The sequence below is a fragment of the Protopterus annectens genome, chromosome 9.part0, assembly GCF_019279795.1.
Source record: "Protopterus annectens isolate FY-2018-M chromosome 9.part0, PAN1.0, whole genome shotgun sequence".
In the NCBI taxonomy this organism is placed as follows: domain Eukaryota; kingdom Metazoa; phylum Chordata; order Ceratodontiformes; family Protopteridae; genus Protopterus; species Protopterus annectens.
Window position 1 is genome coordinate 487,318,672 of NC_056743.1, and position 23,283 is coordinate 487,341,954.

At 39.4% G+C, this 23,283-nt stretch overlaps 1 protein-coding gene across 1 annotated transcript in view; it reads left to right on the forward strand.

Moving 5' to 3' along the window:
* The first annotated feature begins 18,721 nt into the window (after window positions 1-18,721).
* SFRP1 (secreted frizzled related protein 1) overlaps window positions 18,722-23,283 on the forward strand; it is a 569,462-nt gene continuing 564,900 nt past the window's right edge. The window contains exon 1 of the mRNA XM_044083035.1: window positions 18,722-19,639. Coding sequence (XP_043938970.1) covers window positions 19,105-19,639 — 535 coding nt within the window. The 5' untranslated portion in view covers window positions 18,722-19,104. The remainder of the gene's footprint in view (window positions 19,640-23,283) is intronic.

Genomic DNA, 23,283 nt, shown 5'->3' on the forward strand with positions numbered 1-23,283 from the left:
GCTTTATGAATAAATAATGAACCGTCACCTTTATAATGTCAGCACATTTTAATGCTACATAATATTGTATTTAGTCTAATAATAGGTTCATAGGTAGGTACTAGGCTATCGGCCCAAGGGCCTAAGTAGCCCAGCCAACAAGGTTCCCTGGCTTATGCCACCCAAGAAAGTTATTTTCCTGTGCCACTGTCGAGCAGAGACACAGAAGTGATTCCCGGGGTATATTTCCTATTTCCCATCCACTCAAAGATTGTTCTTGAAGAGTGCTAATGAGGAAATTTGCTTGCCATAGATGGGTAGCTTGTTCCAGAGTATGGGAAGTCTCTGGGACAGGAATCTATCCCTCCAGCATGTCCTGTTTATTGTGGTGACAAGGTTTAGGTCCCTAGAGCATGTAGCTCAGAGGGATTGGGATTTCTTTAGGTGTAGCATGTCCAACAGCTCTGGGTTTGACATAGCTTTATATGTTAGGCAGAAATCACCTTGGAGTAGGCAATATGCTATAGAGTAAAGCTGGAGTTTTTTGAGATAGTCAGTGTAGGGCATCTGTTTGAGGCCAGTAATCCTCTTTGTGAGGTACTTCTGTGGCCTTTCCAGCTGCTACAGATGTCTTGTGAGGTACATTCCAAAAGGGGCTTTGTACTCTATAATGGGTCTAATGAGTGTTGAGTAGAGCAGGGAATGTGACCTCTTATTCCTGGATGAGAACCCTTTTGTGATGAGGTGTGCCACGTAGAAGGACTTCCTGACTACTGTGGGTCCCAAGGTCTCTTATCACACATTTGGTGTTAAGTAGACTGCTGCCTATGTGGTAGTTCATGGGTACAGAGTTTTTACCAAAGGGGATGACAATGTACTTTTTGGCATTGAGCTTGAGGCCATGGCTCTGACACCAGGCATGTGTCTCAGTGAGGCCTTTCTGTAGGATGTCCACATCATTTGGGGACTCGACTATGGCTTCTAGTTTGTAGTCATCTGTGAACTTCGTTAGCCAGAGGCCTTCTGTGTTAGCCTGTACTTCAGAGAAGTAGATACCAAACAGGAGAGGTCCCAGGACTGAATCCTGTGGTACTCCACTTGTCACTGGTTTGAAGTCAGATTTTGAGTCTGCAACTTTTACAGTGTGGGTTCTGTCAGTGAGCCAGTTGGCAAACCATCTTGTGACGTAGGGATTTATACCTAGTTTTGTGAGTTTAGCTATAATTCCAGAATGGGGGATGGTGTCGAAAGCCTTGGCAAGGTCAAGATAGGCTGTGTGAACCACCTTACCCTCATCTATGGCTTTGGTGACTGCCTCAAAGAAATCGATTAGGTTCAGGAGGCATGATCTGCCTTTCAAAAACCAGAACTGGGTGGGGTCCAGAGTTTGGAGGTTACCAATGTCTTTGTTTATGAGTTCCACGATGATACGTTCCATGGCCTTGCAGACCAGGCTCATCAGGCTAATAGGGCAATAGTTCCTGGGATCAGTGGTGGTTCCCCCTTTGTGGAGTGGGATAACTGTTGCTGTGCACCATTCAGTGGCACAAAGCCTGATGTGAGGCTATGACTGAACATGGTGCTTAGGTGGGGAGCCAGTTCGTGTAAAACACAGCCTGGGATGTTGTCCAGTCCCATGGATGCTGTGTTTTTGGCTTTAGAGAGTGCAGCTTTTCCCTGTGTAGTTGTGATTACAGGGACTCTGCATTCTTCCTGTATAGATATGGGCCCTTTAGGGAGTGAGAGGGGGGTAAAGTTAGCACTAAACCTGCCAGGATGTTGGCAATATCAGTTGGTTCTGTAATTTTCATGCCGTTGTCCTGTAACTCGGAGCAGATATGGGTGTTGCCATTGAGATTCTTGACATAGCTATAGAATGCTTTGTGGTTGTCCTTAGAATCAGTAGCAATTTTGTTTTTGCAGCTATCTTTGGAGGCTGTTATAAGGGATCTCAGCTTCTTACTGAGGCTGACCAGGGAGCTCCACCACTCATGGGATTTTACTCTCTTTTGCAACAGTTTCTTCCTTCTGTTGTACAGTTTGTTTATGGCAGGGGACCACCAGATTGGCTTCCTTTTTTTTTTGGAGAATAGCTTCTTGGTTCTGTTTGGGATAGCACGATCCATGCACTCGTATAAGTGCAGCAGTTGTAACTGTACTGTCCATCTGCATGGGTGTCATGAAGTTCGCCACTTCTGTCTTAAGAAGCATGAAGTTGGCTTTGGAGAAATTTTTTACCATGGTTTCCTTAATGGGGGGTGGGGTGGGGGTGGGATGTGGATATCTAGGGTGATTAGCTTACGGTCGGAGTTGACTTCAGGTGTGGAACACCGGTCATTTATGTTGGTAATGACTAGGTCTATGATATTGTTGCCCTTGGTGGGGGTGTGGGATAAGTTGATCCAGGGCATTGGAATTTATGAATTCCAGAGAAAGCGTTGAGCGAAGGAGTAGTTTTCCCAGTTAACGGTGGGGTAGTTGAAATTGCCCATTATTAGGGTTCATAGGTAGGTACTAGGCTATCGGCCCTGGGGCCTATACAAGTCCAGCCAAAAAGGTACCCTGGCTTTTGCCACCCAAGAAAATTATTTTCCTGTGCCACTGTCGAGCAGAGCCACAGAGGTGATCCCTGGGGTGAATTTCCTATTTTTCATTCAATCATCAAGATTTTTCTTGAAGAGTGCTAATAAGGAGCTTTGTTTGATATAGATAGGTAGTTTATTCCAGAGTATGGGAAGTCTCTGGGACAGGAATCTATCCCTCCGGCATGTTCTGTTTATTGTGGTGACAAGGTTTAGGTCCCTAGAGTGTGTAGCTCAGAAGGATTGGGATTTCTTTAAGTGGAGCATGTCCAACAGCTCTGGGTTTGACATAACTTTGTATGGTAGGCAGAGACCACCTCTGAGTAGGCGATATGTGACGGAGTAAAGCTGGAGGTTTTTGAGACGGTCTGCATAGGGCATATGTTTGAGGCCAGTAATCCTCTTTGTGAGGTATTTCTGTGGCCTTTCCAGTTGTTGTAGATGTCTTGTGAGATACATACCAAAAGGGGCGCTGTACTCTATAATGGGTCTAATGAGTGATGAGTAGAGGGTAACAATGACCTCTTTTTTTCTGGATGAGAAACCTTTTGTAATGAGGTGTGCCACGTAGAAGGATTTCCTGACCACTGTGGCGATGTGATTATCAAAGGAGACTACTGCCCACCTCTCACAGTCTGTGCATTGAGACAGATTTAGCTTTCCAAAGGAATCACAATGTCTGCCCCTACAAGAGTAAAAAAAAAATAAAATTAGGAAGGAGTACTTATTTTGCTGCAGGCAGCTTAGGAGGTGCAGTAAATCATGGCAAGATAAAAAAGATATGTTTTTTCATTGTTTGCCTGTAGTGGTCCTTTACTTTCTTAAGTAGAGACCTGATACGTGATGTAGAAACAGGCTGAAAGCTAAAGGAGAGTGGGGTATTAGCTAAAGGAGAGTGAGATATTAGCTGTGCCAGAATTTGGGTTGGAGCAGCTGGGTGCCAGGTGGCTGGCTAGAGATTGGATAGTCTCTGTGAAGAAGCTATTGAAGGCATTTGCAATATCCTCTGGGGATTTATGGTTGGAAGCTGATGGGGTAGGAGTGGAGGACTGTCCTGGGTGAAGACGTTTGTTTATTCCTGTCCAAAACTTTTGAGGTTTGTTGTGATGTTTTTGAAGAAGAAGCTAGTAGTTTTTTTTTTGTCTAGTATAACAGATTTTTTTGTGTGATTCCTTAGCTGTCAGTATCTCAGTTGATCTAGTAGGTCTTTTGTGGTACGTCATTTGTCTCGTGACTTATTTCTAGCTATGATTTTAGATTTGGTCTCTTTGGAGAGCCACGGGGCAGTTTTTGATTTGGTTCTAATGGAGCGAGCAGGAGCGTGAGAATCAAGAATAGTAAGGAATATGGAATTAAAATATGCGACTGCATCGTCCAGTGAAAGGTGTTTTAGGATTGACCAACTGCAAGCTTTAAGTTCATTTTGAAAATTGGTGGAATTTAAGTTCTTATTATTTTTGATGGTTGTAAAGGAGGTCTGGTGGGGGTTGTCTACCTTGTGCTTGATAATGTATATAAGGAAGTGGTCACTTAGGTCATCTGGGAGGGTCCCTGACTTGTAGATATAGGGGTGGCTGTTGATAAGTATCCAATCTAGGATACTGTCTTTGTTACTGGGTTTGCCTATCCTGGTGGGGGAGAATATGAGCTGCGTAAAACCATGTAGATTGACATGGGTTGTAGGAGATTCTGAGGAACAGGTGTTCCAATCAATGTTAAAATCTCCAAGCACCATAGTTTCTTGGGTTTAAGTACTGGATAACCAGTGGAGGATGTCCTCTAGGGTGTTTGCATTATTACCTGGGGGAATGTAAACACAGAAAATGTTTATGCATTTGTTACTGTTAATCTGTAGTTTGATAATAAGAATTTCTGCATTATTAAACTGGGGTGGTTGTAGGGAGACCGTAGTAACATCTAGTGTATTTTTATAGAGTTCAGCTACCCCACCACCCTTCCTAGTAGTACGATCTAATCTAAGTATGTTGTACCCTGGTAGTATTACCTCATTGTTACAGTACAGCTACCCCACCACCCTTCCTAGTAGTACAATCTAATCTAAGTATGTCATACCCTGGTGGTATTACCTCATTGTTACAGTACAGCTACCCCACCACCCTTCCTAGTAGTATGATCTAATCTAAGTATGTCATACCCTGGTGGTATTATCTCATTGTTACAGTACAGCTACCCCACCACCCTTCCTAGTAGTGTTATCTAATCTAAGTATGTCATACCCTGGTGGTATTACTTCATTGTCTTTAGATACTGGTTTTAGCCAGGTCTCTGTAAGACATAATACAATGGGGAAGTAAACTGCTAAGAGGGCATGCAGATTATGGACCTCATTGTTTATGCTTCTGATATTTAGTCGGCAGGTCAGGAGAGAATTAGGGAGCCTATTAGCCAGTGTTATGTTAGAAAGAATATTCAATTTTATGAATAAATTCAATTTGATCTCTTCCCCTTCTTCTTTTGGCTTGTCCTGTTAGGGGTTGCCACAGCAGAACAATGGTCTACAGAACGACTGGCAGTGGAGTTTTACAGTGTCGAGTTGCCAGCCTGGCACCTAAGCTTCCACAGAAGACACACTCGCACCTAGGGCCAGTTTATTGTGTCCAATCACGTGTGGCATGCCTTTGGAATGTGGGAGGAAATGGGAGCATCCGGAAGAAACCCACGCGACCGCAGGGAGGACATGCAGACTCTGCACAGAAGGTACCCCAGCTGAGAATCGAACCCAAGAACCTCTTGCTGTGAGGCAGAAAAGCTAACCATTGCACCACCGTGGCTGCCCTTCCCCTAAAATGCTGTAATCAGTGAATTGAGCTCTCATCAAGTTAACCACAATGCAATATGATCTGATGTTGCCAAGCTTTTGTGATGCAAGCTTGGATGATTCAAAGAGAAACAGTGGAAACTCCACTGACAGATAAGACGACCATCTGAGCAAGGTCAGAAGAGAATGAAGGCTCACAGTTTAGGTTATTTCACAGTGGGATATGTATCTGTTCTTAAAAAAAGAAAAGAGAAAAAAGTAGACATTAGCAATGAGAACTGAAGTGCTAGTTTCAGATTATAAACCATTGTAGAGATCAGCAAAAGCACAGGCTAAAAAAAAATGTTAAACATTATTTTAATAACCAAGTATTTTAGATGTAGTGGATAGTGTGTTCTGATAAGAAAATGTGTAATTATACAGGTATGCATGTTGGTATTTAACAATAAAACAAACCTTTGCTTAGTGCTGCCTTCAGAAAACACAGGTATACATATTTAAAAATGCTGATATGTTTTAACTGTGCTAATTCTAAGCAAATATGCATTTTTAAACTGCTACAGATACACAAGGAACAGTTGAAGAACCATGTGTGATTCAAGAGCTGCAGGTTTTACACCTCTGGGTAAATGTCATGTCATCAGTTTTCATACTGGGGTGGTTAGGGAGCAAGTTTATGTGAGTCATGGAAAGTGGAAGGGAAATGCAGCTGAGCTGAGCATCAATGTGGAAGGATCAGACCCATTTTCAGAGTATGCCCAGGAAGATAAAGCTCAGGTTAGTGAGTACAATGTACTAACGATTATGTTTGCGCATAGGAGTATTTACACTGATCAAAAGGAAAAACAGAGTGGCAAGTGCAAGAACAACAACAAAAAGAAAACAGCTGTAACGAGCTCATCTGATGTTTTAGGCAGATTAACCAGACACCCCTTATATCTACAGAAAAAGAAAATCTTTCATGCTGTACTTCATAGCACACCTGCTAGTTGTGCCCCCTGAAACCTTGTACTTCGGGTAGCTAAACTCTTTGTCCCTCCCTATTACTGTATTGAAAGAACATCCTCAAATATGAGGTTATGTCACTTGGCTGCCAAAAGCATTCTTTAGTATTTGAGTAGAAGTCAAAACATAAACCAAACATTTACATTACATGCTACTGTCTCGTTGAGAGGTTTTGAAACTTAGTCTAAAAGTCTAAACTTAGTCTTTGAAGCAAGTCTAAAATTTAAGGACATGAGTATAATAAATAATCAGTGTAAAAGTTAAAGTACGAAACTGAGACTGTAACAAGGGGAACCATGGATGGAACTATACATTATCCGTAGCCATGAATGTGGTTATATTGAGAAATGTTTAAATCTCAACTATAGTGTGTAACGGTAGGTGCTGTATTAGAAAGTCAGAAAGTGCATACACTCAGGCCAGGAGGTAAAGATAATTGATAAGAGCGGGTATTTATGCCAATGTAATTACATTGTCATGTCATAAGCGTAATACCTCTTAGTATCTCGTAACGTATTGTAAGAAGTGTATGCCAAGTGATTTCCATATAGTTCTCTGACATGCTAGTAAAGATGTTACATCTATCCATCTCTTCAGTGTCTGTTTAATACTTGTTGTGTGCTAGTTACAGGATGTGAACCCAAATACATCATATGGCAGCATAACAAAGGTTGGTTCTAGCTCAGCTGTTATTCCATGATTCTTATGTCTGAAGTGGAATTAGAAGCTGCTACAACGAGAATTGATAATAAAACTCGATCCAACCACACCACCATTTTTTTGCATACGGTAAACAATGCATTTTAAGTATAGTAGCATCATTACAGCACCAGGTGAGTTTTAAGATTAGCTATAAAAAATGAGTGATAGGGGGCTGCACAGATGTTCCGAAAGCTTCTTATTCAGCATGCTACTGTACATGTTGGGACAGTGGTAGAACCAAGACACTCAGGGAAGAAATGAAGAGAGTCATATTATTCAGAGATTCATAGATATTCCAAGGCTAAGTGCGATGACCACTAATACCTTACTATTACCCTCCCCTCAGGCCACACCTCCTTTTTCCAAGAGGGCCATGCCAGTTCATCCAAATCTAAATTTGTAGATACCCATCTGGTCATCGAGTTTGTGTTTAAAGGAAGCTAGTGGGTTACTTTACTTAACATGCAAGGGAACTTTATTTCAGAGGTTTAGAAAGTTCTATGCTATAAACTTGACTCTTCACTGTGTTTTATCTTTCTGTTGGTGAAAACTTAGTTCTCTTGATCTAGCAGTAGCAGAGACATTAGACTTTTGGAGAAATGGGATGTCCAGTACCACCAGGTCTCCAATGGCGCAGTGAGTGAGACAGAGCTCTCTTCTCAAAAGTCTGTAAGTTACTGATAAAAGTGACAGTCTCTCTTCGTAGCTCAGACACTTTTGACCTGTTATCAACTTTTTGGTTAGTAGCCTTTGCGGTTTTTTTCTAATTGTTTGATATGTTAAGTGTTTAGTAGAGTCAGAGGTTGCAAAATCATCTCCAGTAAAGCAGTTATCCCACAGCATAGACCAAGGATGGCCACATTCAGCGGCTGTGGGCAGAGGAGGACTCCAGCTCCTCAAGGAGGACAGGAAATATGGAGAGGAAGGAAGGAAATGGAGGAAGAAGAATGGCAGCATCTCAAAACAGCATGTGTGAAGACTACTGAACAGGGATGTGGCTAAGCCAGGTATGAAAATAAAGTGCACAAGAAATGTTGGTGGTGGAATAAAGAAGTCCAGAAGTTATGAAAAGAAAGGTGGAGTGCAGAAAAAAGTGGGCGATAGAAAAGGTGGACCAGTCTTGTAGGGATATTAAATGGCTAACAAAGAGGCTAAGAGAGTAGTCACAATAGCAAACAGCAAGGCATCAGAGAATAGGAGTTAAAACTTATTAGTACCAGACTGAGAGAACTATAATGCTGAAATGTGCTGCCAGTATAAAACTAGACTGTTACTTATCTTTGTTGGAAAAATGTAATACTCCTCTTCAACCAGTTAGCCTATTTCCCTTTACAGTTGACAATGTGAAGGTGATGATTTAAAACTAAGGTATCAGTGTCTTCAGCATTACTGCAATCAATCTACAAGGAAAGAAGACTTGTGAGGGGAAATAATGTGAAAGAAAAGTCCTATAGGGAGGCTAAAAGAGAACATGCGAGTGATAGAAGAGGGTGGGATGATTCATGAGATGAGACAAAGAATCAAGTGCATCAGTAGCTACCCAGTAAAAGTTAAGGCTGAAGGAGATGAAGACAGGAAAGCCAATAACTGAGGGCAAGGATTAGACAGGACCTGAGAGGATCAGGGGCACAGGCAGGGTAAGGATAATGTTATGACTCCAGCATCAAGGAAATCAAAACCTTGGGTGTATCAAAAAGTGAAGTTCTGACCATAGTGAAGAGAGTGCCATATCTAACCCCGGGCAGGCAGTGAAGGAGATAAAGAAGAGGTAAGCCGGACATGGTAGGACCAGGCCCTATGTCTTGCCCTGGATTGCTGCCATTGTTCAGGCAGTGTGGGCAATGAAGGAAATAACCATGATAGCAAATGAGTAGAGTAAGGATGTCAGAAACTTGTATACAAGGTGGCTTTTCTAAGGTCTGTTACTGCCCACAGTCAAGCACAGCATAGAAACTAAAAAGCAAGGATTACAATGCAGGGTTGCATTAGTGTGCAGGGGAGAAAATATGGACATATTTAAGCATTTCTGAAAGGAAGTACTGGAGAAAGCATTTATTTAGCTATTTTTATGTTTGTTTTTTCATTTGTTGAAAGGAGGCCCAGGAAGAAAAACTTCAAATGTAAAAGATTTTCCAATAAAGAGTTCTACAAGTTCTGCATTAGCGAGTTTGCTTAGTAGGTTCAAGAAGGCACCAGACAAAAGAGTATTTCAGATTTAGTCTTCAGTAGGTCTGGTGGAATTTATGCTGTGAAGATGAGAGAACCACTCAGTAACAGTGACCTGTTATTGCAAAGTTCACCTCATGCAAAGCAGCAGAGACAAATGTGGCAATGTGAGACTACAGAGGGGTGTACTACAAGTAGCTGAGAATGGAGTTGCAGAAGGTACTATGAAATCAGGGATCAGTGGTGATGTAGGCAATATGTGGAGAAGATTCAGAAAGCATGTATTTGGCTCAGGAAGAGGAGGAGGAAGGGGAACCTTTGTAGAAAACCATAGTACTGTTTAGGAAAAGAGGGCAGCTGCCCGGAACGCAAGCTATTAGAAGGTGCAATCTGATTTGGCCGATTGGATTGACAATTTGAAAGTGGAACACTGGAGATGCCAATTCAACATTCTAACTATTCTTTTAAACAGTCACACTTGTGGTGCTATTAAAATGAAATGTAATCATTGCTGTAATCATTTGTACAATATAAGAGCAGCTTTTTTTGGCTCCTCAGTTTTAATGTGAAAGGGCATCAGTCTTGGAACTGCCCAGGGCACCAATTTGTCTAGCTTCTGCTCTGGTTCCTAAGGAAAGTAAAGGGGACGGAGTAGATAGATCAAGGCAGAATTTAGGAATAAGGAGAAAATATTCAAATGACAGAAAGTAGGAGGAGGAGAGAAAGTGAAGCAGGCTCATTTCAGTGCAAAGTGGAAAGCCACTTAATGGCTGTACAAAGTAGGCTAGAGAATAAGGAGGAGTGTATAGTTCAGACGTGAAGATGGAGTCACAAACCTAATAAGCATGGTCAAGGAAGGAAAGAAAGAGTGGCATTTTAAAATGTCATCAATATAGTGAATTAATTCTTTATCTCTGTATTAACAAAAGGAAAAGCAAATATTGTATTATTCCTCAAGAACAGAAGACCGAGACTGGTAAGTGATGGAAGGATGGACCTCGAGACTGAGGAGATGAAAATAAATTGCCCAAGTTACAGGAGGATAAAGCACAGGAATTTGATGGGATAAATGTCAGCATACTCAAAAACCTAGAAGTAACTTGGCAGAATCACTCCAGGAAGTATTTCATACATCTCTGGCCAGCAGGAAAGTACCAGAAAATCAGAAAACAGTTTCAGGTGTCCTCCTGTTCAAGAGAGGTAGCAGGACCTGTCCAAGCAACTTTAGGCCAGTTAGACTGATGGTACTGGTGCAGAAGGTAACAGAAGAGGATCCTGAAGGAAAGGCTTGAGACTTTTATCAACAGAAGCCAGTTTACTTACCCAAGGAAGCATGGCTTCATGGTCATGAAGAGCTGCAAATCAAAACTTCTGCTGTACTGTGGTTGAATAACAACATAGCTGGATAAAGGAGTGCTAAGGGATATAGTCTATTGGAGTTCAGTGAGGACTTTGCACCACAGCAAAGACTATTCAGTAATATAAAAAGGCTAAGAACAGGACTGCAGCTTATGATCTACATGACTGAATAACTGTAAAGAGCTTGGTGACAGGAAGAGTTTGTCACTGTTGAGGGAAATAACTATTGGGGTGTCACAAGAGTCACTAGTGGGGTCTTTCACTATTCAGCAGTCACTTCTTATGTATTAAAGGCCTAACTTGTAGACACAACCAGTTTACAAATGGCAAAATAATTGGGGCCACAGTCCTGGATACTGGGAAAAATGAGAGAGCCCTGCAAGTCTTCCAGAAATGGTCAGGTCCAGTACAGAGAATTATGTACAAAGCTGTCCATTTTAGATGCAGCAACTTGAAGGTCATATGCAATTTAGTGGATGATAAACTAGGGCATATGGTGGCTGAAAATGATATAGGAGTGGTAATAGCAACATATATGGACCATCTTCTACATGTACAGTGGTAAAAGGAGCAATCAACAATGTGTTTGGCTGTCTTCTGCTAGACACAAACTGTTTGGGTAGAAATGTTAAATTCTTATTCTGCTGCATTTTGAGGTTGACACCCCCATCTACACTACTGCACTCTGCTTTGGTGATGTCACTATGAAAAATGTAACCGACAACTGGACATCATCAAGAGGAATGCCACATAAAACATCAAGGAGGAGGAGTGAAAGGAATAGAGACATTGTGTCTGGAATTGCCTAATTTGTATTTGTTAGACATTAGAGAAGGGATTCAATATTTATACACAAGATGCTACACTGTAGAAATGAAATACAAAGGCTTAGGAAGGAGCAGGACAGATACCATAATATGCAGCTGGAGGGTATTCACTTTAGCCAGAACCAGGAAAATATTTTTCTCTGAAAGAGTTGTGGACTATAAAACTGAGTGTCTTACTTTTGAATATACAGAAGACTCTAAGTACATGGGGCAAGTGGAAAGAGATGGATAACCATCGGTAGTGATTTTATAAGTAAAGTGATTATACTAACAGTCTACAGAGATTTTACCAGGCTACCATGTATGCTTCTTCTTAATACTTGGGGTACATCTATCTCAACTAATTTGAAAATAGTATCACAATCTTTCTGTCATCCAAGAAGGAAGCTATACCACACTATTTTGGTATATCATGTGCATAATATTAGATGTACCCAAATGGAGAGACTATGCAGACACCTTAAAATGGGTAGATGAGTGACTGAATGACAGGAAACAAAGACTGTTGGCTAGAGTAACCCTTTCAAGTCAGAGTAGGTTCCCACACTGGCAAGTCTTGGACCAGTGTCTTTTACAATCCTTGTATGAGACATGAAGGATAATAAAGAACATTATGAACCTGTTGGAAGATTATACGAAGACAGACTGAATGGATGAGGGAATAACACTGCACAGGCTGTAAGGAGATATGGGAAGGAACAGAGAATAACATGGATGTAACAAAGAAAAGGGCAAGGCAGTTCATCTTGCTCTAAACTCATCAAGGTAAAATGCCACCTGTGTATTGTTAGTCTGAAAAGTACAGGCCAAGCAAAGAACCAAAGAGTTTAAGTGACTGGAGAAATGACTCACTAGATACAAACAGAAAATGTAATAGCCAAAGCCATATAAGATGATACGAAATATCCTTGAGGAAGAATAGTGACTTGAGAAATAAAGCTATGGTACTACCAGTCTAGAAAGGTTTTGTCTGGCCACATTTAAAGTACTTGCTACTTGCCTCAGTTCTTGCATGTTTACACATGGAAAGAAATAAAGTTAACCAAGATGTTAATAGACAAATACTAGTACAATTATAAAGGACTGGAGTATAGGAGTGTATATAGAGAAACTGAAGTAATTAAAGCATCTCACTAGAAGAGCAAAAAAAAAAGGAGTGAACAGGGGACCACAAGTTTCAGACTGTAGGCACTGATTTTGCTCTACACACTAGGAAGTATTTTTCTCAGAAAGGGTAGTGAACAGATGGGTAAGACAACAAAACAGAATCATGAATTCAAGGGTACTTTGGCTAGATGACTGGTTAAAAGAAAAAAACACGAGCAGTTGTCATGTATGGTACTTCTTAATATTTATGGGTACATCCACCACAAGTGCTTCTAAAGTAGTAGTAGTACAATTTGTCATCCAAGGAGGAAGTTACACCACACTCATTTTAGTACCTCTTGTCTGTAATAATTCTTTTTAATTGTTCAATAAAAAACAAACTTACTAGCCCTTAAGGGATATGACATACATGCTTATTTAAAGTTTTGCTTCAGACCTTCCCCACAATTGTTTTCCTTTTTCATTTTAAATCTACCAAGAGCTTTCACCTCTAATGTGATTAGAAGTGCTGTCATTCGCTATATAACTATTCACAGAAATGCAATATCCCCAAAACCTCCAAAGTAGAACTCATATTATAACAAATTTTGCTTTTAGATGCAACACTGGACAGCATTACATGCATTCCTTTTCTTTTATAACTGTCTTTTCTAAACATATACATTTTTTTCCTGTAATTAAAAATAAATATAAATTCTTGGCCTGAAACACCACGTTTTGAATTTTGATCCTTTAGCCTCTGACTTTCATCTCTTTATATTTATAGTTATGATATAAAATAATCGCCCATTCCAGTTGCCTGTAGCAACCTCAGCAGACTTGTGAAGTGTAAGAATTTAATGGAAGTTAAAATTTGCACAGTTCTTTGCCTCGAGCAGCACTTCACAAGCAGGTTCTTACACTGATGTTATTTCATTTTCTGAACAAGCACCACTATCTGTATATGTTTCTTGTCACGGCAAATAATTCAGAGTATTGGAGTCAACTGTGTTTTAATTTCTATTATTTAACGGTCTGCTTGAAAATTAATCATCCTGATGGGTGTACCAAATTTATAATATTGTTTCAAACTTACAAGCAGTATCCAAGTCTGAATCATGAAATACAAATGTAATCTAGGAATCCTTAAGGAGGAATAAGTTACTCATGTGAGTCAGTTACTGGAGACGGCAGGAAAAACCAGGCCTAAAGAAGGTGTTACCTGATACTACATGCATATGTCTGTTAATGGGAATGTATGTGAATATATACATGCTCAAATAAATGCAAGCAGTGCTGCTTTCAGACTGTGCACAGGGAAGTGGGCCCCATTGTAATCAGAAATACAGCCTTTTGAAACAAATTCAAGCACAATTAACATTTCACAAATCTGGAACTCAAAAAGTGAAACTGGTTCTTTTTTATTGAAGCTTTCTTTGATGAAATAGTTTATCTATCTTTCCATTTATCATGCTATACATTATATTTTATACAAGAGCACACATTATTTTTGATTTTTTACTCTATTTATGGTTTATATATTTTTGTATTTCTCTCTCTCTCATTTGTTGACCAGGTTAGCCCCACTAGGCTCTTTCAGGGGGGAGACAGGGTGGTAATTATGCTACTTGGGGAAATTTGGCAAGGGCACCGAAGAACTTCCATTACTCTTTTCAATAGGTGCTATGGAATCTTTTACATTGACCTGAGCTACCAACAAGGCAAACAGCTGGGACATCGGTTTAACATCTCATCTAAAGGAAGACACACCCAGGAGTGCAGTATCAGTAGTCAATCTACCTGGTGTGGAAACAGAACCAATAGCCTTCTGCAATCAATGTGAGTGTGCTACCTTTTGTTCCTTCTTCTTCTTTCGGCTGCTCCCATCAGTGGTCGCCACAGCAGATCAACTGTTTCCATTTCTTCCTCTGTTTCATTTGTTCCTCTGACACTGAAATATAGTTAAAACAACATTGCCCTTACTTAAAAACAGGTACATTAAATGCTAGGAAGAAAAAAACAAATGAACTATGATTTGTATTTAGAGCTTCATATATTAGATAGGACTTGCTGGTCACATCTGTGTTCAAAATGGGAAAATGTCAGTGGTAAATACTCCATCGTACATGAAATCTCTGAATGCCATGTGACCAAATACTTTCTGACCAAAACTAAAGGGCTAACTTTTAAAAAGATCTGAATATCAAAAGGCTAATAAAAAATGTAAATTCTGAAACTATCTACTGATGGTTAAAACTGTACTTAAATTTCTTCTACAGAAAATATTTTAAAATATATGATAATCTGGGAGCCAGTATAGTTTCTTAGTACATTTTAAACACACACAGAGCAAAACCGTAAACAGGAGGACAAAGAAATGACACTGCAATATTTAAATTCATTAATTCAGTTGTGTAAGAACTTATCAAAATATTAGATGGCTGACTGGTCACTGTTTCAGTATTGCTAATAGATTAATTATCCTGCCAAGAACGGTTGTACATCCAACCAGCATACTAAAGCCTGGGCATCTTCCACTTGCACCATATATCCTACATATAAACTCATCCTGAGGGAGGCAGAAGGTACATAAGGGACATATAGGCACTAATTACCTCAGGACTTTCTTGCCCCAGACCAAGGAACTGAAGCAGAAGAGGAGGTAAGTATATACATATGTACCAATCAAAAAGAAGGTGGATGAGGAAGTAGAGGAAGGAGGACAGGATGGAATACTGCAACAATGATCAGTAGGACATCTACTTTGCAGTATTACTAACAGCTGGGAGATTCTCAAAGCTGTCTGAGAGGAAAGAGAGAAGGAAGTTTGCAATGAGTTGTGGTCTAAAAGTCCCTGGAGCAAGGACCTAATAAATCTTGCTCAAGTATTACGAAACAATCAAGTTTGTGATATTTAGTTAAAGTTTGAATAGAAGACCAAGTTTCTGCTTCAAGGACAGATCTATAATCCATACCCTTAAAGAAAGCCCCAAAAGAGGCTATAGCTCTAGTGGAATAGGCCTTAAATGGAGCATGGAGTTGTTTGCCATGGAAAGAATAAAACAAGGAAATATCATTAGAAATCCAGTTTGAAACAGTCTGCTGGGAAACTGCAGAACCCATGCTCTTGTCTTGAAAAAGATATAAAAATTGATCAGATTTCCTCATGCATTTACTTTTATCCAAATAAAATCTGAGTTGTCTATGTACGTCCAAAAAATGCAATATTCTTTCTCCTTTGTTCTGAGGACAGGGAAAAGGGGTAGGGAAGTTAATGGTCTGAATTCAATAGATCTCACTGACCACCTTAGGCATAAAGTTAGGGTTAGTTGGCAGAGTAACTACACCCTAATGGAAGGTAAGGAATGGAGGAATGGCCAAGCTTGTGACTCTAAGACAGTTTTAGTAGAAGTCAAAACCATGAGTAAAATGATCTTCTGAGTAAAAAACTTTAGCGATAAAGATGCAGCAGGCTCAGAAAGTAGTAGAATAAGCTTCTCCAGGACATAATTCAGATCTCAGGAAGTGGAGTGGCTGTCATTCGTGATCTGATGTGTAGGATGGCGTTCAAAAATTGCTTGATCTCAAAATGAGAAGAAAGTGGTGGACATAGAGGCAGACATGCAAAAATGACTGACTGATAGAAGAAAAGTCATTCCAAAATTGAGTAACTCAGGCAAACATGAAAAAATAGTAGGAATATTCAGTTGTTAAGGATCCTGGTTCTTTTTGTGGCAACCAAACAAAAACCCTTCAATTTAGAAACATAAGATTTTACTGTAGTTGATTTAATAACCTCTTGTAGAACTTTAAGTTTGTCCTCTGTAAAATGATGCACAAATGGAATTAAAATCCTATCATCCAGAGAGCCAGATTCAAGGTGTTTGACCTTTGTTCTGTATGTGGAAGTCCGTCTTGTGAGATAACTTATTGTCCATGACCAAGTGAAAAAGAAGGGAGACTAGTGCTGTCTGGGCCAAAAGGGAGTGATCAGCAAGATTTGTGACTTGTCTTTCTTCATTTTGAGAAGGACTATGGGGATAAGAGGAAGTGGAGAGAATGCTTGAAGGCATGGTACTCTGGAACAGAACACCCTAAGATGTGTCTTCTGGGTGGAGGCAAAAAGATCTATCCATAGGGAGTACCCCACCGATTGGCAATGTCTAGAAAGACCTCTCTCTGTTCAGCATCCATTTGTGAGGGTGTCTGCTCTGGATATGATAAAAAAAATTTGCCACAGTATTAATTTCTGATGGAATATGCACATCTTGAAGCGAAATATGTGTTAAACTGCTGTGTCCCATACAATCAAGGCTAGTCTGAAACAGAAGGCAAGACACTATGTCACATTGCTTGTTTATATACCACATTACTGTGGTGTTGTCTGGGTAAATCTGAAGAGGACCTGGAGTCCAAAGACAATGAAAGAATTAAAGAGCTAGGATAAGGACCATCATTTATTTTATATTTACGTGGCCTTTTTTTCTGTTTGGATGACCAAACTCCCTGGACCCAGATGTTCTTCAAGCAAGCTCCCCACACCAGATCTGAAGCACCTGTGAACAGCTTCTGGCAAGGGGAAGGAACCAGAAAATGCACTCCTGGGTTGAGTAAAATTTGACTGATCAGCCAAAGAAATTTCTTCTCGATTAAGAGTAAGAGAGGAATTAGGAAGGTGAATGGATGGCAGTGTTGAGTTCAAACTGACTTGAGATACCATTGTATTTTTCTCCTACATAAAGTGCCATCAACGTTTTCAAGACAAGGAACTGGGTTTATTAACCTAGTGCCTTATATCAAATGAGAGCTTATCCATTTTACCTATAAAGTTTCAGCTAAAATGAATTTCCTGTTTAAGGTATCATATCTTCTTCGGTTATTCCAAATTAGACGTCCCACATAGTTTCCTCGACCAACTTCTGAACCACCTAATTCAAGCTTCTGGGATATTTAAGCACTCATATCATGTTTGGATGGTGTAAAGGGGGGCATCAATTACAATCTCTGAAATATTCCTTTAAAATACTTTTAATAAGTACATGACAGCTTGGAAAGGGCAGAAAGACAATGGTCTTACTGCATTCTATGCATCATAATACACTAATGTTGAAGCATGTTTCTATCACCATCACTTATTTCTAAGATCATGTTCATTATATTTGCATGGCTTCTAGGGAATGCTTACATTTAACCAGACTCTGTACAGGTGTAGTTTTCTTGCACTATAGCCAACCTTAGTCAGATGAGGCACAATAACTAACATGAAAAAATAAACAGTTGGTATCTTAAGTGATGTACATTATGTTATTTATATGATTTTTAATAGCCAACATTATTCACATGAGGCACAGTAACATGAAACAATGAACATTTGGTAACTTAAGTGATGTACATTATATTATATATTTTTTAACAATAAATGACATTTAGAGGTGTCAGTTGAAAGACTGATTTGTGAATCACATTTTTTTAATGTCTTTGCGTTAAGGTAATAAAAGCTAAAAACTTTTGTCTTCTGCTCTTTTTAAACCATTATGGTATTTTAATGCATCTTATAGATACAGTTCCTATTAAAGCATCAGTGTTCTTCTTTCACATCTGGCAGACATGAATAGACATTCTGGGCACACGTATGATAGATGCTACTTTCAATTTATTTTTTTATTTAGCTTTTCTGGATAAATATCCACTGTAAAAAAATAATGAAAAGTCTGTCAACAATACTGTAGTTCTGTTTTAAGCTGATCCCTGCTTGCATGTTTCTTAACTAGGAATGTTTTACTCTAAGTACTCCAAGACCTAGGCTGTCATAATTAGCTGACACAAGTCATATTATTTTACATTTTGCTTAATTAGCTGCAGACTGGCTTTAAGTATTTTGAAACACAGGCAATATATACAGTTCATTGTATCTGCAAAAAAGCAGCTTGTAATGACGGCTTCAAATGTGAATAAAACAGAAAGAGCTCAGCAAAAGTCACTTCTCAGTTTCCTGAATTTATAAACGTAATTAGTTCAACACAGCACTTTGTCTGAAAAGTAGTGTCAAGTAACTGAGGGAGGGAAGGGGGTAGTAGTTATTTGAAGCGATGTTTTTTGGGAAAGTGGGAGGGATGCTGTACTGGTTAGGAGCTAAAAGACCTTGTAGCACAAAGTGATTGGTCATATGAGCTGGGGTGTTACATATGTAAATGAAAGGCCCACTACCTTTCGATTGGCTGCTACGTATTTTAGAGCTCCTTCTCTAAACAGGGTTCTGAGTACTTCACATTAGGATGCAGTGGGGGTAGAGTTGCCAAGTGCATGGCTAAAGCCTGCCGTACTTATACATTAACATACACTTTTTATTGAAGTGTTGAAGAAAAAAAAAAAAGACAAGAGTTGCAAGTAGTGTAGAGCTCAGAAGAGGGGAGAACCACAAATTAACTGCAGCATCACAGCCTAAGAAGTTTGAGCTACAATTTATTTGCAGTATCGCAGCCTGAAGAAAGCCTTTCTCTTTAAGTTGTAAAGGATTTCAAGAGTGCAATATACATACATATATATATATATATATGTATATATATATATATCATTTGTAAGAGGACCAAAAATTGTATCTGTATTTAAATCAGACAAAATGAATGGAATACATGCTACAAGAATATATGACTGGACCTTGAGAGTACTTGGTGTTTTTGTAACAACTGGATTTGTCCTTTGCACAAATGCAAGTGAATATGACTATGTAAACCTTCAGTCTGACATTGCTTCATATCAAAGTGGGCGATTTTACACCAAGCCACCTCAGTGTGTGGACATTCCTGCAGACTTACGACTTTGCCACAATGTGGGCTATCAGAAGATGGTTCTGCCAAACCTCCTAGACCATGAGACAATGACAGAGGTGAAATTACAGGCTAGCAGCTGGGTCCCCTTGCTTAACAGGCACTGTCATGTAGGCACACAGGTATTTCTCTGTTCTTTATTTGCTCCTGTCTGTTTGGACCGACCTATTTATCCTTGTCGCTGGCTCTGTGAATCTGTCCGTGATGCTTGTCAGCCAGTAATGGAGTCCTTTGGTTTCCCCTGGCCAGAAATGCTTAAGTGTGAACAGTTTCCTCAAGAAGATGTCTGCATTGCACCAAATGCAACAGAGATGACGAAACCTCCAGGTAAGTATACTATTTGAAGCTTCGACATTTGTGTTTATCTTCTTCTGCAAATAGTTACACTGAGCATACATAAGCTACATCTATAAAGCAAATTCATGCCAGTGCTGCATGCCATTATGATGTTCTGCTTAAGGTACTCTACATATGATTAAGGAGATGTACTCTGGGTGAATCATTCTCTCAGCTCTCTTGCTAACATCTCAACAGCAAAATAATGTTTTAAAAACATCTGGACAAAAATTAATTTCATCTTGTATGGCAGTCGTCAGGCACAAAATATCTTTAAAGTGTTAACAGACATTAAAAGATGGGAGTAAGCATTCCACATACAGCAAAAGGTCATGAGAAGGTCATGGCTAGGTAGAGAGAAACTGAACAAATCAAACTGAGCAAGAATGTTCCACAAGTATTTAGTTACATGTTCACTGGTTAGTTGATTATGCTATTCTTTTTCTAAAATGGTAAAGCAATCAGACACAGCTGCCCAATTTATTTCAGCAATTTTAAGGGTATTATCTGAGCAGCATACTTTGCAAGTAGAGGTTGTGGCTATCACACAGCCATGTTTGGGTGAACTAATTTCATTTGTAGCTTGCTTCTCTAACCTAAGCTATCCTGTCAGAAAAGGGTGATAGGATTCAGACTTGGGCGGTTACTTGCCAGACTGCAAGCTGCATCTGATTCAGAGTTGTATTATCTTACAGACTCCATTTCTGAGACTGTAGTGGAGTCAGGCCTGAATTTTTAAGACTAGCCTTTGGATGTGCATTTTCTCCTAAGAAGGCAACAGACAGTAAACTGCACTGCTGTTATGGGGCAAGAACAGACACTTAGAAGACTCACCATGGTCACTGTGGTACAAGAAAGCACAGCACAGAGACAGACATAGGGATGGCCACTACCTACATTCTTTGCATTTGTATATTGTATCAATTTATTTGGTCTCTTTTACAGGTTGCAAAACATGCATCAGTCCTGGTCCCACAGTACTTAATGGAATTTAGCTTCTGGTTTCACTGCAGATTTTCAAATAACTGATCTGCCTTTGACTTAAGTCTTATTTAGACAAAACTAACAGCAAAGGGTGTTTAGTCAATTCAGTTTTAGGAACATTGCTGCCTGCTTGTGGGCTTAATTTGGCATGTAACTGTTTCAGTACTGTGGTACACTGAGTATTAATTCAGCAAAATCCAAAAAAAAATCTGATTGTTTCATTGGTCATGAGGGGAATGCATCAAACCTATATACTAAGTGTGTCACTGAGAGTGTCTCTCTGTGTGTGAGCACGTGCACGTGTGTTTGTGTAGTGAGGTGCAAGCAACAGACAATCAAGGTCAGAAACTTACATGGTATCTCCCTTGTTACCTGAGGTGCTTACATTTTTTCCTGTTTGTACCTGTTTGTTGTTTACACTTGTCTGGCAAGTGTTTAAATCATATTCTTAAACATGAAAATATACAAACAGAGCACTAATGCATGTATGTTACCTAGAAATCTTGTAGCAAGAAAATATAATTTACTTCAGAAATGCTGCTTATAGCTTTTCTGAACAAACTGGGGAATGAGGGATATTGTCTTGTAGACAGAGATGTGGCTGCCATTAATGCTTTTATACAAAATGTCTTTTGTTATGTCAGTAACAAAGATATTGTGCAATTAAAAGCATGTAACTGTAGACAAAACTTTCAACAGTATACCTCTTAAATGTACAGATTTTTGCCTCATATTTTTTTGTCTTTTCTCATAAAATGTATTTTTTTTCTGACAAACAACAGAGACAGACAACTGAAGTTTTCAAAACAACTTGGCATACTTAAGAAGTGGGGTATTCTATTACTCAAACTTGGGCATCTTTGGCATGAAAGTTAACAGATTCATTTAATTGTTGGAATTAATGAATATATAATCCACTTTCTTTGATATCCTGTATTTTTCACCATTTTGCTGAAGTTTTTAATTTTTCCCTGCAGTATTAGTGATGTAAATAAACTGGAGCTGGAAATTATCGGCAAAGAGGAGCTGACAGGTCTTCCTTTATCTCACTAACCATTATTGAAAAAAATATGTGGAGAAGCTTTCCTTATCTCTGGGGGTACTAAACTCCCTTCTTCTCTGCAGTCATTACACTATACTCAATAGCATGGAGGCCTTCCATCTTGGAGGAAAATGTGCTCTTATCCTTGAAGGTATTTTAGAATTTTTTTTCAGTTTTTGCCCACATTCTCTGAGTATAATTAATCATCTCGGCCTACTTGCCTATTTGGTCCCCATGCAATATGACAAAAAACAAATGAGAAGGGTATTTGTCAAGGTAGTCATCAGGGGTTATTTGGGTTTTTCTTTCTACAGCCATCATCACTGCACATGCTCAGAGTTCTGTGTGCAGTGGGCATCAGTGAGGGCATGTCACTCACGTCAAACAGTAGTTTCCACTCAAGACAACCCTCCCCTTAGAAGCCAACACTCCTATGCGTTCCTTGGTTTCATCCACAGGACCATGTGGTCCCAGGATGTGATACCACACTTCCCTCCAAGAAGAGGTGAGCCTGCAACGTCACATTACTCCTCTCGTCCTCCATGCCAGCTCTCCAGATACACATCCAAGTCGGGTCCACCTGGGGCCATCAGAGCTTGCAGAACCTGTTTTAAAAGTTGAACAGGCTCCTTGTTTACAAATATATATATATTAGTACAAGATTCAGCATATCATGCCAGAACAAACATGGAGTAACTGCTTTCAGATTTTATGTATGAGGAAAAAATGGCAGAAAATAAAGCTTCCATCTTCCATTTTTAACTTTCTTAGGAGAAACATACTTTTTCTTCTCTAAAAAGAACTTGAATTGCAATGCAAGTGATTCTAAAATCTGCTTTTGTATTCAGTACTACATAAAGGATTGTTCCAAGCTGAAGGAAGCTAGGACCACACTACACATTAAGTAAAACTCCAGTGAAAGTTTATTATTAACATCAGTTAGCTTTAAAGAACCATTGTAATCAGGTTTTTCTTTAAGCAGAAACATTACTTGATAATTATAGTAATGCATATTATGGCAATAAGGTCTTCAAAGTTCTTGGGTTAGACTAACATGTAAGCATTGTTGCTGGGGTCTTTTCCTCTGAAACTGATGTAAAAGACTGGAAAGAAGACTAGTCATACCAATCTCAATAACCATGCTCCTTCATAGCTGCCATTCTTTTCTGAGTCTTTAAGTGTGTAAAACTCACTAGACTCATCAAGTTATTTGTTATGTATCAGTCAATATGTGAGTTCTTCAGAAATCCAACACTGTCAGTCAATCACCTTGACAGTCTGTATGTTATAATCACCTGCTGGTTAGAGCCTGGCTGGAGAACCAAGATGCTGCTTAAAGGATGGACTTTGAATTTGAAGTATATATGCCATTTTCTACACAGCTTTTCCATAACATATTCACATTTTCATCTTCTCTTATTATCTACTGAAGCCATATTCATTCAGATCAAATAGTTTTTCTTGCTGCTCTTCTTGACTAAATTATTACTTGTATGTATACAAGTGAATTATTTGTTTTTGCAGAGTTTTCTGCTTTTCCTTAGTTATCTTTGTACAGAGGATCTTAATACAATGTTTGGCAGATCACTGTTGTTGCCATGGCTAAAGA